The sequence below is a fragment of the Miniopterus schreibersii genome, assembly GCF_964146895.1.
Source record: "Miniopterus schreibersii genome assembly, chromosome: 9".
NCBI lineage: Eukaryota > Metazoa > Chordata > Mammalia > Chiroptera > Miniopteridae > Miniopterus > Miniopterus schreibersii.
Window position 1 is genome coordinate 38,483,252 of NC_138118.1, and position 17,735 is coordinate 38,500,986.

A 17,735-nucleotide genomic window follows, 5' to 3' on the forward strand; every position below is an offset into this window, starting at 1 on the left:
CAAGTGATTCTGAAATGTCTTTGCATTTGATTCAAAGACAACACTATAAAGTTACAGAAAAAAGGAGTTCTTTGCATAGTAAGCAACTGGCAAACAAGTTAGATAGAACTCAGAAGCTGAATCAACAATTAACTGCACAAAATAGTATCACTTAAAAATTTAATAATGCAAGTTCTGATTAAATATTGATATAAACAACTAATCAACTCTATAATTACAGTTAAAGTATTTATCAGGAGCCTCCCAAAAATAATTTATGAATATATGTTAAAGCTTAAATTCCAATCTCATTTTAATGAGGTAATTAATCTAGGATCAGTGCCAATGGCACATGACAGGAAATCTGTTAAAACATCAAAGGTCACAAACTGGTAAAACTGGCAAATGACACATTTTATTTGACTCACACCCAATACAAAGTTTTTAACTAGCTGCCATGATTTCAAAATCTGGCGATCCCTTTTGGAAATCCTAATACATCAATAATTACCCTAAATGTAAATGGTCTAAATTCACCAATCATGAGGAACAGGGTAGCAGAGTGGATCATATAACAAAACCCAACAATATGCTGCCTACAACAGATACATCTAAGCTGAAAAGACAAAGGTAGATTCAAAGTAAAAGGGTGGAAAATGATTATACAAGCAAATAACATCCACAGAAAAGCAGGTGCAGCCACACTTATATCTGACAAAATAGATTTTAAGACAACAAAGATAACAAGAGACAAACATGGACACTTTGTAATGATAAAGGGGACACTATATCAAGGAAACATAACACTTCTTAATATATATGCACCCAACCAGGAAGCATCAAAATACATAAAGTAACTACTCTCAAAACTAAAGGGAAAAACAGATCAAAACACAATCATAGATGAGGACCTTAATAGTCCACTGACAGCCCTAGCCAGATCAACCAAACAGAAAATCAATTAAAAAAATATCGGCCTTAAATGAAACAGTGGAGCAAATGGACATAATTGACATTTACAGAGCCTTTCATCCCAGAACATCAGATTATACATTCTTCTACAGTGCACACAGAACATTCTCAAGGATAGACTATATGTTGGGTCACAAAACTAGCATCAACAAGTTCTTCAAGAAAATTGAAATTATATGAATCATATTCTCTGACCACGATGCCTTGAAATGAGAAGTCAACTGCAAAAAGGAAGTAATGAAACCACAAATACATGAAGATTAAACAGCATACCACTAAAAAATGACTAGGCCAAAGAAGAAATAAAAGATGAGATCAAAAGATATATAGAAATAAGTGAGAAGACAATAAAACATATCAAAATTTCTGGGATGCAGCAAAAGCAGTAGTAAGAGGAAAGTTTATATCCTTACAGGTCTATCTCAAGAAACAAGAGAAATCCCAAGTAAAAAACCTAACATCACATCTTAAAGAACTAGAAAAAGAACAAAATCAACCCAAAGTCAGCAGAAGAAAAGAAATCATAAAAATTAGAGCAGAATTGAATGAAATAAAGAACAAGAAGACTATAAAAATTAATAAAGCAAAGAGCTGGTTCTTTGAAAAGATTAATAAAATTGACAAACCCCTGGTTAGACTCACTAAGGAAAAAAGGGAAAAGACCCATATAAACAAAATTAGAAATGAGAGAGGAGAAATCACCATAAATATCACAGATATACAAAGGATCATACTAGAATATTATGAAAGGCTATATGAAACCAAATTCAATAACCTAGAAGAAATAGATAAGTTCCTAGCAATATACTGCCTTCCTAGACTAAATCATGAAGAATTAGAAAATCTAAATAGACCGATCAACAGTGAAGAAATTGAAACAATCATTAAAAACCTCCCCCCCAAAAAAGTCCAAGACGAGATGGCTTCACCAGTGAATTCTACCAAACCCTCAAGGAGATTTAAAACCTATCCTTCTTAAACTCTTCCAAAACATTAAAGAAGAAGCAATACATCCCAACACACTTTTATGAGGTCAGTATAACCCTGATACCACACTCTGGCAAGGTAACACCAAAAATAAAACACAGACAAACTATGGACCAACATCTCTGATGAATACATATGCAAAAATCCTAAACAAAATACTAGCAAACTTAATACAACAACAGTACATCAAGAAAATAATATATCAATCAAGTGGACTTTTAAAGACGGTGGTAAATTAGGTAGAAGCTACAATGACACTCTCCTAGGACCAAACTAGATTTACAACTAAAACATAGAAAAACTATCCTAAATGATCAATTGCAACTGAAGATTAGCTGGAGAGCACCCTCATAACCAAGGGGGAAAAGTGGAGACCACATAGAAGTGGTAGGAAGTGCGCAGGCACGAGAGGGCTGGCTGAGCTCCCAGAGAAGCTAAAGATCCAGAGGGATATCTCACCTGTGGAGAATTCCCACTGAGAATTCTGGGGTCTAAACCACAAGCTGGGCTTCTCAGCCCTGAGCATCATAACTGAGAAAGGTGCCCAAATAACATCTGGCTGCGAAAAGAAGCAGGTTCTCTGTCTTCCAGGAACAGATGGCTGGAAACGCAAGCATCCTTTTAAAAGGCCAACCCACAAAGTTTTGCGTGCAGCCAGCCACTCACCTTGGGCTTCAGCAGAGGGAGAGCAGAGTGCCCTATAACTGTGTGAGGAGAATCCAGGGGTCCTGGCTCGGGGAATAAAGCTCAGAGGGCAGACATCTGGATTCCTATGCTGAGTCATTCACCCATACTGCAGAGGACAACTTTCTCAGGCAGATGTTTACCTTATAAGCAGCTATTGCCCAGGGGAAAGCAACAGCCCTACCCTGCTGGAAAATATCTCGCCCCACTCCGTAGAGTTTCTACAGACTGAGGCTCATTAATACACTGAATAACAGCCTCTGGATGCTTTGAGTCTTTGCTTGATTTGCTTCTGAACCCAGCAAATGGGAAAGCAGACCCTGGTGTGCATCTAGTCCTGTCCAAACAAACCAGGCCACAGCAGAGGGAACCACAAGCTACGGAGTATGGAAAGCTTCAAACAGGGTACTCAAGGCCAGACACAAACAGTCTCTGACACTGGCCTGCACCAGACACCATCCAAAAGACTGGGAGTCATAGCAGATCTACCTAATACACAGAAACAAATCCAAACTGGCAGCCAAAATGGGGAGACAAAAAACAAGTCGAAAATGAAAGAACAAAAGAATTCTCCAGAAGAAGAGCTAAATGCAATGGAGATAAGCTATCAGATATAGAGTTCAGAATATTGATCATAAGGATGCTCAAAAACATGAGAAAAGAAATGGAAACTATGAAGGAAATTAAAAATGACATGGTAGAAATAAAATATAAAATAAAATAAAATAAAATAATAAAATAAAATAAAATAATAAAATAAAATAAAATAAAATAAAAAATAATAAAATAAAATAAAATAAAATAAAATAAAATAAAATAAAATAAAATAAAATAATAAAATAAAATAAATAAAATAAAATAATAAAATAAAATAAATAAAATAAAATAAAATAAAAATAAAATAAAATAAAATAAAATAAAATAAAATAAAATAAAATAAAATAAAATAAAATAAAATTGAAAGGAATAAACAGCAGATTAGGTAAAGCTGAGGTTCCAGTCAGCAAATTAGAAGACAGGGTAGAAAAAAAATCACACAATCAGGGAACAAAAAGATAAAAAAATTAAAAAACAGAAGAACACTTTAAGGGAACTGTGGGACAACATGAAACATAACAATATTCGCATCACAGAAGTACCAGAAAGTGTATGAAGTAAGCAAGAATTACAGAACCTATTTGAACAAATAATGGCAGAAAACTTCCCTAACCTGGTCAAGGAAAAAGTCACAGAAGTTCAGGAGGCACAGAGAGTCCCAAGCAAGAAGAACCCAAAGTGGCCCATACCCAGACACATCATAATTAAAATGCCAAAAATTCAAGACAAAGAGAGAATCTTAAAGGTAGCAAGAGAAAAGCAATCTGTTATTTACAGAAGAGCTCCCATAAGGCTCTCAGGTGATTTCTCATCAGAAACTCTACAAGACAGAAGGGAATGGCATGAAGTATTCAAGGTAATGCAAAACAAAGATCTGAAACCAAGACTACTCTATCCAGCCAGACTTTCATTCAAAACAGATGGGGAAATAAAGAGCTTCCCAGACCAAAAAAAAAGGCTAAAGGAGTTTATCACCACCAAACCAGCATTACAAGAAATTCTAAAGGGACTGCTGTAATAAGAAATTAAAATAGAGAATGAGAGAAACATAGGCATAGAGAAACAAAATGAAAATAGATACTTACCTATCAATAATAACCTTAAATATAAATGGATTAAATGTTCCAATCAAAGGACATAAGGTAGCTGAATGGATAAGAAAACAAGGACCAAATATATGCTGTCTACAAGAGACCCACCTCAGAACAAAAGATTCACACAGGATGGGGGTTAAGGAATGGGAAACAATTTCCCATCCAAATAGAAATGGAAAAAAAGCTAGGGTAGAAATACTCATATCTGACAAAACAGACTACAAAACAAAGGCCATAAGGAGAGACAATAAAGGTCACTACATAATACTAAAGGGATCAACCCAAAAAGAGGATATAATCCAGGTCAACATATATGCACCCAACATAGGAGCACCTAAATTTATAAATAAAATAAAAAAGAAACAAAGAGACATGACCCAAATAAATAAGAAAACAGAAATTAAAGAGATGAAGTAACAACTGACACCACAGAGATACAAAGGATTGTAAGAAAATACTACGAACAACTATATTCCAACACCTGGACAATACTGAAAAAATGGACAAATTCTGAGAAAAATACAATCTTCCAAAGCAGAGTTGAAAAGAGTCAGAGAACCTGAACAGGCCAACAACAGCAGATGAAACTGAAGTAGTAATAGAAAAACTCCCAGCAAACAAAAGTTCTGGCCCGGACAGCTCCACAGGGGAGTTTTACCAAAGATTAAAGAAGAACTAACACTAACCTCAAATTGTTCCCAAAAAATCCAAGAGGAAGGAACACTTCCAAGCTCTTTTTACAAGGACAGCATTAGCCTAATTCCAAGACACTACAAAGAAAGAGAATTATAGGCCAATATTCCTGATGAATATAGATGCTAAAATACTCAACAAAATATTAGCAAATTGGATCCAGCAATATATAAAAAAGATCATACACCATGATCAAGTGGGATTTATTCCAGGGATGCAAGGCTGGTACAATATTCACAAATCAATAAATGTTATACATCACATAAACAAGTTGAAAGACAAAAATCACATGATTGTATCAATAGACACAGAAAAGGCATTTGACAAAATCCAACACCCATTTTGATAAAAACTCTCAGAAAAGTGGGAATAGAGGGATCATAATTCAACATAATAAACATCATATATGACAAACCTACAGCCAACATCATACTCAATGGACAAAAACTAAAACCATTTCCCCTAAGAACAGGAACAGGACAGGGATGTCTGCTTTCACCACTCTTATTCAACATAGTACCAGAAGTCCTAGCCACAGCAATCAGACAAGAAGAAAACACAAAAAGCATCCAAGCTGGAAAGGAGGAAGTCAGTCATTATTTGAAGATGACATGATATTGTACATAGAAAATCCAAAAGACTCCACCAAAAAACTAAAAGATTAAATAAATGAATTAGGCAACATAACAGGATACAAAATTAACATCCAGAAATCGATGGCATTTTTATATACCAATAATGAACTCTCAGAAAGAGAAATCAAGAAAACAATCCCATTTGCCACTGCAACAGAAAAATTAAGAGACTTAGAAATAAACCTACCAAGGAGGTAAAACAACTATACTCGGAAAACTAACAGATGTTGTAAAAATTGATAAAGGAAATTATAAATAAGTGGAAGAATATAGCATGTTCATGGATTGGAAGACATAACATTATTAAAATGTCCATACTACCCACACCAATAAATAGTTTCAATGCAATTCCCATTACATACCAATGGCATATTTCACAGATCTAAAACATATACTCCAAAAATGTATATAGAACAAAAAAAAGACCCCGAATAGCAGCAGCAATCTTGAGAAAGAAGAACAAAGTTGGAGGGATCATAATACCAGATATCATGTTATATTACTAAGCCACTTTAATCAAAACAGCACTGTACTAGCACAAGAACAGGCATATAGATCAACGGGACAGAACAGAGAACCCAGAAATTGACCCATGCCATTATGCTCAATTAACATTTAACAAAGGAGGCAAGAACATAAATGGAGTAAAGACAGTCTCTTCAATAAATGATGCTGAGAAAATTGTACAGGTACATGCAAAAAAATGAAACTAGACCACCAACTTACACCATACACAAGAATAAACTCAAAATGGATAAAAGACTTAAATGTAAGTAGTGAAACCATAAAAATCCTAAAAGAAACCACAAACAGCAAAAATATCAGACATCTCTCATAGCAATATGTTTGCTGATACATCTCCTAGGGCAAGGGAAACAAGGAGAAAATAAACAAATGGGACTGCATCTGCATAGCAAAAAAAAAAATCAACAAAAGGAAAAGGGAGCCACTGTATGGGAGAACATATTCGCCAATGATACATCTGATAAAGGGTTAATATTCAAAATATATAAGGAACTCATAAAACTTAACAAAACGAAGACAGGCAATCCAATTTAAAAATGGGCAAAAGATCTAAACAGACACTTCTCCAACAAGGACATACAGATGGCCAAGACACATATGGAAAAATGCTCGAAGTCACTAATCAGAGATGCAAAATTAAAACCACAATGAGATATTATCACCTCACACCTGTCAGAATGGCTACCATCAACAAATCAACAAATGACACATGGTGGTGAGGATGTGGAGAAAAGGAAACCCTAATACACTGCTGATAGGAATGCAGACCGGTGCAGCCACTATGGAAAACATTATAGAGTTTCCTCAAAAAATTAAATATGGAGCTGCATTTGACCCAGTGATCCCACTTCTAGGAGTATATCCTAAAAAACCTGAAACACGAATCAGAAAGAATTTATGTACTCCTATGTTCATAGCATCACAATTTACAAAAGCTAAGATCTGGAAACAGCCCAAGTGCCCTTCAGTAGATGAATGGATAAAAAAGCTGTCATATAGTTAGACCATGGAATACTATACAGCTATAAAAAAAAAAAAAGAAGAATCTCTTACCCTTCAGGAGAGCATGAATGGACCTACAGAGTATAATGCTAGCAAAATAAGACAGTCAGAGAAAGACAAGTATCACATGATCTCACTCATATGTGGAATATCATGAACTTATCAACAAAATAGATCCAGAGACAAAGAAGCATATAACAGACTGATGAATCTCAGAGGGAAGGTGGGTAAGGGGCAGTGGGTAGGGAGAGATGAATTAAAGAACTTATGTACATAAATGCATAACCCACAGACACAGACAATAGTGTGAAGAATGCCTGGGGGGGGGCCAGTTACAGGGTGGAGGAGATCAATAGGGGGGAAAAGGGGGGGGACACCTATAATATTTTCAATAATAAAGATAATTTTAAAACATATTTTAATTACATAAAATAAATAAAAATACATCATGATCAAGGGTGGTTCAACATATATAAATCAATCAATGTAATACACCATATTAACAAAAGAAAGGCTAAAAATCATACGATCTTATCAATAGATGCAGAAAAAGCATTTGATAAGATACAACATCCATTTATGATTAAAATACTCAATAAAACAGGAATAAAAGAAAAATACCTAAACATAATAAAGGACATATATGATAAACCCTCAGCTAACATCATAGTCAATGGTGAAAAACTGAAACCTTTTCCTCTAAGATCAGGAACAAGACAAGGATGTCCACTCTCACCACTCTTATTCAACATAGTTCTGGAAGTCCTAGCCAGAGCAATAAGGCAAGAGGAAGAAATAAAAGGCATCCAAATAGGGAAGGAAGAAGTAAAACTGTCAGTTTTTGCAGATGGCATGATTCTGTATTTAGAAAACCCTAAAGACTCCACCAAAAAACTATCAGAAACAATAAACAAACAGTAAAATTGCAGGATACAAATTCAATGTACAAAAATCCATTGCCTTCCTGTATACGAAAAAAGACTTCAGAAAAAGAAATGAAAAAAAAAATTCCTTTTGCAGTTGCAATGAAAAGAATAAAACACCTAGGAATAAAGTTAACAAAGAACATGAAAGACCTATATACTGAAAATTACAAAGCATTATGAAAACAGATTGAAAAAGACACAACAAAATGGAAAAATATCCTGTGTTCATGGATTGGGAGAATCAACATAGTTAAAATGGCCATATTACCCAATGCAATAAACAGATTTAATGCAATCCCCATAAAAATACCAATGTCATTTCTTAAAGAAATGGAATGAGAAATCATCAGATTTATAAGGAACCACAAAAGACTCCAAATAGCCAAAGCAATCCTGAGACAAAAAGAACGAAACTGGAGGTATCACCCAATCTGACTTCTACAGAACTACGATAATCAAAACAACATGGTACTGGCACAGAAACAGACTTACAGTTCAGTGGAAGAAAACTGAGAGCCTACATATAAAACCACATGTATATGGGCAGATGATTTCTGACAAAGGAGCCAAAAACACACAATGGAGTAAAGATAGTCTCTTCAGTAAATGGTGCTGGGGAAACTGGAAAACCATATGCAAAAGAATGAAATTGGATTAGTTTGTCCCCATGAACAAAAATTAATTCAAAATAGATCAAAGACCTAAATATACGACCCAAAACAGTAAGTTACATAGAAGAAAACATAGGTACCGAACTTACGACTTTGGTCATAGAGAGCATTTTATGAACTTGACCCCAAAGGCAAGGGAAGTAAAGGCAAAAATAAATGAATGGGCCCAGCCGGGCATGGCTCAGCAGTTGAGTGTCGACCTAGGATCCAGGCAATCGGGGTTCGATTCCTGGCCAGGGCACATGCTAGTTTTGCAGGCTCGATCCCCAGTCGGGGGCGTGCAAGAGGCATCAGATCAATGACTGTCTCATCATTGATGTTTCTCTCTCTCTTCCTCTCCTTTCCTCTCTCTGAAATAAAGATTTTTTTTTTTTAATAAATAAATAAATAAATAAATAAAATGGGACTATATCAAACTAAAAAGCTTCTGCACAGCAAAAGAAACTGACAACAAAACAAAAAGTCAACCAACCAGATGGTAGATGATATTTGCAAACAGAAGCTCCTACAAAGGTTTAATTTCCAAAGTATATAAAGAATTCATAAAACATAACACCAAATAATCAAACAATCCAATCAAAAAGTGAGAAGACCTGAACAGACATTCTCCTAAGAAGACATACGAACAGCCAATAAATATATGAAAAGATTTTCAACCTCACTAACAACTACAACGAGATACCTCACACCTGTTAGAGTGGCTATTATCAACAAGACAAGCATAAGTGCTGAAGAGGTTGTGGAGAAAAGGGAACCCTCATTCACTGCTGTTGGGAATGTAGACTGGTTCAGACACTATGGAAAGCAGTCTGGCCATTCCTCAAAGAATTAAGAAGAGAGCTACCATATGACCCCCAATATCTCTCCCGGGTATATATCCAAAAAACTCAAAAACATGTATTCGCAAAGATATATGCACCCCCATGTTCACTGCAGCATTATCCATGGTGGCCAAGACTTGGAAACAACCAAAGTTTCCTATTACAGAGGACTGGATAAAGAAGATGTGGTACATGTGCCCAATGGAATACTACTCAGCCATAAGAAAGGATGAAATACTGTCATTTGCAACTACATGGGTGGACCTCGAAAATATTAAGCTAAGTGAAATAATTAAGTCAGAAAAAGCTAAGAACCATATGATTTCACTCATATGTGGGATATAAAACTGAAACTCATGGACAGAAACAGCAGTGTGACGGTTGCCAGAGGGGAGGTGATATGGGGCGAAGGGGGTCCTAATATATGGTGACAGGAGAAGATATGACTTTGGTGGTAGGCACACAGCACAATATACAGATCTTGTAACATAGAAACCCACACCTAAAACCTATATGATCATATTAACCAATGTTACCCCAATCAATTTAATAAAAAATATAGAAATAAAAATAAAATTCAGACTGCCTTAATTGATATTTTACCACATTCATTCATTTAACAAATATTTGTTGGCCCCTGCAATGTCACAGACACTGCTCTATGCAGAGCACACACAGCAGTGAACAAAAGACCAACAACCCTACTTTCACTTCCCTCCTACTGGAATATCAGCAGCATCATTTCCTGCCATATACAGTCCACTGCACTCATTTAGGTTAGTGCCTGGCCCTGCAGGCATATAGCTTATACTCACTGACTAACTCTAAAAAAAGAAAAAATATATATACTTAAGCTTGATATACTCTTTGATTACACAAATAATGTAATCTAAATCCTAAGTCAGAAACCTACAGCCAAACTTGATTTAATGAAAGAACTGGAAAAGTAAATAAAAAGAGTGACTAGTTCTCTACTGAAATTTGAAAATACTGCCAAGTTACTTTTCCTCATATTTGTGTTAAATAATTTTTTTGAAAACCCAAAACAATTAAATATATAATATGAATACTAAAATGTATTGGGCAAGAGAAGGGAAAGAGATCAGTCAGAAAAAGAGTGATGAATACCTGCTGGAAATGAAGCTTGATACCAAGGTATGCCTGAGACATAATAAAGGCCTAGACAAAGGAAGGTGTCCTCCACCATGGAACCAAAAAGTACAAAGGAAAAATAGGCCTAAGTAAATAGAAAATAACAATTTCTAAAATTAATATAACTACAAATATGTAACCTAATGATAAACTGAAATAGCAAGAGAAATTAGATTGGATGCTCTCTCTAGAATGGAAGACCCAGTGGTTGAAATTAGAAAGTGCTGTGGTATTGAAATTGAGAGCAATGTGGAAATTAGAAGTTTTATGGAGCCTGGAAAAGAAGATGTTTACTAGAAACTAAAATATTTTTCAGCATGCATCCAGCAATGACTAAAAGCAATAAACATCAATGGCTGGATATATAAAGCATTGTCTCTAGAAAGCACGATTTACCACCTGAAGCCTGAGAAACAGAGTCATATAAATGTAATAATATATAATATTCCCCATGCTGATCAGAGAATCTTCTCCTGCTTTGGGCACCTAAAGAGATCTATTTAGCAAAAAGTTGATTCTTCCAAATCAAGTATTCTACTTTATGCCATTTAATCACTACGGTGAATTAATAAGTTGATGTAATTATAAAACTAGTCCCTTGTCTTATAGATATATGAGCACAATTCAAGGCTAGACCATTTTCACTGATTTGGGAAATCTATTTGAAATCCATAAGGATTAGGTCTTCAAGAATAAATAATAATGCTAATTTTTGAAACCTTCCCAAAAGGCTGTTTATAGGATGATTCAGACTCTGCTCTGAGTTCTTGTTGGAGGAAAAGGGCATGCAACATGACACTTTTCTGAGTGTCAATAATAGCATGAACTAAACATCAAAATGCTAAGAAGGTACCAAATAAAAGTGAGAATTGTATACACAGAAAAAGTTTATTCTGTAGACAAAGAGGGGGAAAAAGAACCAGAAAGATGTCAGACAAGAAACAAAGACTTTGGGTGGTGAGCACACAGTGCAATATACAGATCTTGTAACACACCTGAAACCTGTATGATCATATTAACCAATGTCATCCCAATAAATTTAATTTTTAAAAAATTTTAAAAAAATAAAGACAAAGAATTGATCTAAGCTTATGTGTTTTCCCTCAAAATCATAAAATGGAAAAATGTTTCTTTTATTAGAAATAGAAAAAAATGACAGGCATTTGGACTCCTTTTTCAAGGACTTTGACTCCTTTCCCTTCTCTCCTTTTTCTGTGTCCTATTTCTTCCCTTTTACCTTTAGCTTTTCCTTGCCTTTGCTTCATCACACAGTGAGGGAGTGGGCCAGCCTCAGTCCAATCTCAGTCTCAGCATTAAGACTTGTGTGAGCCTAAGGAGAGTCAATAAGACCTGAGTGCCTGGATATTCCTTATTAGCTGTGTGACTTTGGACAAACTGCTTTATCTCTGTGTCTCTATTTTCTCATTTATAATCTAGGAATAATAACAGCAGCCCACCAGGTTGATGTAAAGATCAAATTAATATAGGCAAAGTGCTTAGAAATGATAAGTGGTGTTAGCATCATTACATTACATGTTGCATCTCACTTTCTACCAGAGGCTTTTGTATGTGCATGAAAGACCTGGCTTAAGCCTTAGTTCTTGAACATATAAAAAATAAAAAGAGTTTATTAGTCTAGGTTCCGGAGAAAATAAGGAAGGAAAAATAGAAAATAATAATTTCATTGCAATTCTTTCTTTATCCCATATACAGGTATATGGATTTTTTTTAATATTAAAAATATTAGTTTGTTTTTATGTTTTAAAGGGAACAATAACTTTACCTGGTTTTTCCACTTTTATAACTTCTGCTCCAAGATCTCCTAAATTCATTGTAGCAAAAGGTCCTGCCAGTACTCTACAATGTTAAACAATGACAAATAAATCACCCTCTTAAAGATTTTTATATTAATTTTCTAAATAGTCCATCAACACAGACAAGCTCATTAATGCTAGTAAGAATTAAAATTGTTAGAACTATTCAAAAATGTAACTTGGCCATATGTATCAAGAGTTTTAAAAAGTATATTCCCTTGGATGCAGTAATTCTACTTCCAGTATTCTATCCTAAGGAAGAAATTAAAAGATTACTAAGACAAAGATTTATGTAATAGGAAACCTATTTTATAACAGTGAAATATCAGGGGATGATTAACTTTGTGAAAACTATATAATAAAATATCATATATTTTTGTTGAATTCTGAATGACATAGAAAAACATTCAAAATATAACATTATGCTTAAAATGTGCATAAAACAATCATTTCAATATGGTTCAAATCTTTGTTTTTATAAAATATATATAAATATGCAAATTGGAAGGAAATGCAATTAAGTATTATACTGTCTTTAGAATGATAAAATTACAGGAATTTTTCCTTTTTTTCCTTCCAAAATTTTGATACTAAGCATATAAGCACCCTCTTATAATTTAAAAAGTACATGAATGTTTTTTGAGAGAAGGTTAAAACTCAACCACCGAAAAACAGATAAGCCAATACAAACCTTGTTAGATCCAGAATTTTTACACCCTCCAATGGCTTCACATTGTCAGTATCTGGCAAAAATACAGAAAACTTAAAGAGTACTGATTAGTAATTTTCAGGAGGAAGAATGCAGAATTCTTTATACTGTGTTTTAAGCAATCTCTGCAAAAAAAAAAAAAAAAAAATGTTTTTTCCTTTTACATTGTTTTTGCTTTATATGTAACACAGGAATCTGGACCTGATCCAATTAAGTCAATCTGTAAAAATTAAAGCCTCCAATCTCAGATTATTCCCAATTAAATAAATCCCCAGTTACACTTAAAATAGTTTGTCTAATGAAAAATAAAAAGTGAGAGGGCGAGAGAGGATAGGCTGAGCAGAGGATTTTTAGGGCACTGAAAATACTCTATATGATACTATAATGTTAGATACATCACTACACATTTTTTCAAACCCAAAGAATATAAACTGCCAAGAGTAACATAAAAGTATGGACTGTAAGTGATTATGTGTCAATGTAGGTTCATCAATTGTAACAAAAGTATCCTCTTAGGGAGGCTGTGCATGTGTGGGGGTAGGGAGCATATGGGAAATCTCTGTACATTCCTCCCAATTTTGCTGTGAACCTGACACTGCTCTAAAAATATAGTCTTAATAAATAAATAAAAAGTAAACAAAACAAGAAAAAAGCACTAACAAAAAATAACAATAAAGACCTCTGCCTATTTGTTCTACATTTAACACAGGGAGAAAAAAATGAATTTTAAAAGTTTATTAAACAATTTACAATCATGTGCCCATTTCCTTTTTCTTTTCACCCATCAGCTTTAAAAATAAAGAGACAGCCCTGGCCAGTGTGGCTCAGTTGGTTGGAGCATCATCCCCATGCATTGAAAGGTGTCGGGTTCAATTCCCAGTCAGGGCACACACCTGGGCTACAGATTAGATCCCCCTGGCCTATGTGCCCAGGTCGGTGCGACTGTAGAAGGCAACGGATTGATGTTTCTCTCTCACATCAATGTTTCTTTGTCTGTTTCTCTCTTTTCCTCTCACTCTAAAAAAATCAATTAAAAAATATATTCTCGCCTGGCCGGGCATCGCTTAGCAGTTGAGCATCAACCTAGGATCCAGGAGATTAAGGTTTGATTCAGGGAACATGCCTGGGTTAGGGGCTTGATCCCCAGTCAGGGGCATGCAGGAGGCAGCCAATCAATAATGAATCTCTCATCATTGATGTTTTAACTCTCTCCCTCCCTCTCCCTTACTCTCTCTGAAATCAATAAAAACGTATACTTTAACAATATATATGTGCATATATATATATATATATATATATATATATATATATATTCTCGGGTGAGGATTAAAAAAAAAGGAGAGAGGTTGGTAATTATATCAGTAATTCACAACATATCTAACAACATTAAATCACAAAATCAAATTATGGTCAGGTGGCTTACAAAGTTTAGATCATGATGACTAAGATCAGGCTCAACTTATGAAGAAAAATGATGAAACTAATTGGTTCAATACATTTTTTTATAATCTTCACTCAAGGAAATGTTTTTTTTCTTTTTGTTTTTTGTTTTTATTGTAGAAAGTATTACAGATGTTCCCCCATCCCCCCCCTTACCCCTATCCACCCATCCAAGGATATGCTTTTATTGATTTTTAGAAAGGGAGAGAGAGAAGGAGAGAGGGAGAGATGGGGGAGAGGGAGGGAGGGGGAGAGGAAGGGAGGGAGGGAGGGAGGCAGGGAGGGAGGCAGGGAGGGAGGCAGGGAGGGAGGCAGGGAGGGAGGAGAGATATAGAACTGCAACCTAGGTTTGTGCCCTAACCAGGAATCGAACCCACAACCTTTTTGGTGTACCAGACAATACTCCAGTCAACTGAGCCACTTAGGACGATTGGAAACATTTTTAAAAAATATACTTCATTGGTTCCTGTGGCACTAGGTCACCTGGGAGAGAGGCCTGTGAGTGTAGGTCCATCACAGCTATTGCTGTATACAGAAATCCTGACATTTCCAGAGCTTTTTGGAGCCAGAAGTGAATTTCACTTTCCCTTAAGATGGAGCATATTTTCACAAGCACCATTTGGATTCTTTGGATCATTCATCTTCAAGGGAGATATGAAAAGGAAAACTATGCAAAGACAACATCAGAAAGATGCTCCAGTTTTCTGGGCAGACTCACTCCAAGATTCTAATGAGAATTCTGAGCACGTATTAAAAGACAACACTTATCTCTGTAAATGTTTAAAGTGCTTATTACTTCGTGGACATTCAAGGAATGGTTTTTGAACTACAGCAAACAGCAGAATCAGACATCCCAAAAGAGATCTGGAGATTGTCAACATACCACAGAGTTGATCCTGTGCTATGATAAAACTGGAATGTTTGTCCAAGAATTTACCCTATGGCCTGGCTGGGCGTGGCTCAGAGGTTGAGCGTCAACCTGGGATCCAGGCGATTGGGGTTCGATTCCCGGTCAGGGCACATGCCCGGGTTGTGGGCTCGATCAATGACTCTCTCATCATTGATGTTTCTCTCTCTCTCTCCCCCTCTCCTTTCCTCTCTCTGAAATCAATAAAAATATATTCAAAAAAAAGAAGAAAAAAAAAAGAATTTACCCTATGTATCTATCTTTCCTCTAGGCTCTAATTTATGTTCCTTCCTTCCCACTTATGTAATTTTTCCCAACATTATTTGCTAAAATCCTACCCATGCTTCAAGTTCTCCATTAAATTAGCTGTTCTCAATGAATTTAATTTTTATTTTCTAACTGGATATTATTCCTGTGACCTTAACTCAAAAATTTGTTGTTGTTGTTAAGACATTCACTTTATTCAGCTTTGGGTTCTTATTAATGTAGTATTTACCTCCTATCCATTTCGTACCTTTGCACTGGTAATCACTAAGCTTTATACATACTAAGTGCTCTATCAATAGTTTTAATTGAATGCAATTAACCTAAGGCAAAAACAATTTCTTTTATTTTTTCCATCACCATTTATCCCCCCATACCCTCTTCCACCTCCATCTCCCACTCCGAAATCACCACACTGTTGTCAGTGTCCATGAGTACTTTCTCTTTTTTCTTTTTTGCTCAACCTCCCCACCCCCGCTCCACATCAGCGCTGTCTGCCTGCTCTCTAGCTATGAGACTGTCTCTATTTCAACTTGTTAGTTCAGTATATCCATTCAATTCTATGTGAGTTAAATCATATGGTACTTGTCTTTCTCTGACTGGCCTATTTCACTTAGCATAATGTTCTCCAGGTCCATCCATACTGTCCCAAAGGGTAAAAATTTCTTCCTTTTTACAGCTGAGTAGTACTCCATTGTGTAAATGGACCACAGTTTTTTTATCCACTCGTCTACTAATGGACATTTGGGCTGCTTTCAAATCTTGGCTATTGTAAATAATGCTGCAATGAATGTAGAGGTACATATATTCTTTCAAATTGGTGTTTTGGGATTCTTCAGATAAATTCCCAGAAGTGGAATAACTGGGTCATAAGGCAGTTCCATTTGAATTTTTTGAAGGAACTCCATTCTCTTTTCCACAGTAGCTGTACCAGTTTGCATTCCCACCAACACTGCACAAAGGTTTCCTTCTCTCCATATCTTTGCCAACATTTGTTTGTTGACTTATTGATGAGAGCCATTCTGACTGGTGTGAGGTGGTATCTCGTTGTGGTTTTAATTTACATTTCTCTAATGATTAGTGACACTGAACATCTTTTCATATGTCTATTGGCCATCTGCTTGTCTTCTTTGGAGAACTGTCTATTCAGGTCATTCATATTCTTTTTAACTAGATTGCTTGTATATTTTGGTGTTGAGTTTTATAAGTTCTTTGTGAAGCTTGGATATTAACCTCTCATCAGATATATTGGTGAATATGTTCTCCCATTCAGTGGATTGTCTTTTCATTTTGTTGATGGTTTCCCTGCTGTAGAAAAAACTTTTTAGTTGGATGTAGTCCCATTTGTTTTTCTTCTGTTTCCCTTGCCCAAGGAGATATATCAGAAAAAATATTGCTGCAAGGAATGTCTGAGATTTTACTGCCTATGTTGTCTCCTAGGATTTTTATGGTTTTGAGTCTAACATTTAAGTCTTTAATCCATTTTGAGTTTATTCTTGTGTTCAGTGTAAGACGGTGCTCTAGTTTCGTACATATCTGTCCAATTTTCCCAAAACCATTTATTGAATAGACTCTCTTTACCCCATTGTATGTTTTTTCCTCTTTGGTCAAATATTAACTGACCATAAAGGCATGGGTTTATTTCTGGGCTCTCTATTCTATTTCACTTATCTATATGCCTGCTTCTATGCCCATACCATGCTGTTTTGACTACCATGGCCTTGTAGTATAGCTATCAGATAGAGTGATTCCTCAAATTGTTCTTCTTGCTCAAGATTGCTGTTGCTGTTCCGGGTCTTTTGTGGCTCCATATAAATTTTTGGAATTTTTTTTAGTTCTGTGAAATATGTTCTAGGTATTTTA

The 17,735-nt window shown here is 35.4% G+C and overlaps 1 protein-coding gene across 10 annotated transcripts in view; it reads right to left on the reverse strand.

Annotated features, from left to right (window-relative positions):
• SUGCT (succinyl-CoA:glutarate-CoA transferase) overlaps positions 1–17,735 on the reverse strand; it is an 844,228-nt gene that overhangs the window by 823,366 nt on the left and 3,127 nt on the right. For all 10 annotated transcript variants that reach the window (XM_081148082.1, XM_081148079.1, XM_081148077.1 and 7 more), the window contains exons 2-3: positions 13,244–13,295; positions 12,522–12,595 (exon numbers count right to left, since the gene is read on the reverse strand). In XM_081148082.1, the coding sequence (XP_081004208.1) occupies positions 12,522–12,595; positions 13,244–13,295 (126 nt within the window). The remainder of the gene's footprint in view (positions 1–12,521; positions 12,596–13,243; positions 13,296–17,735) is intronic.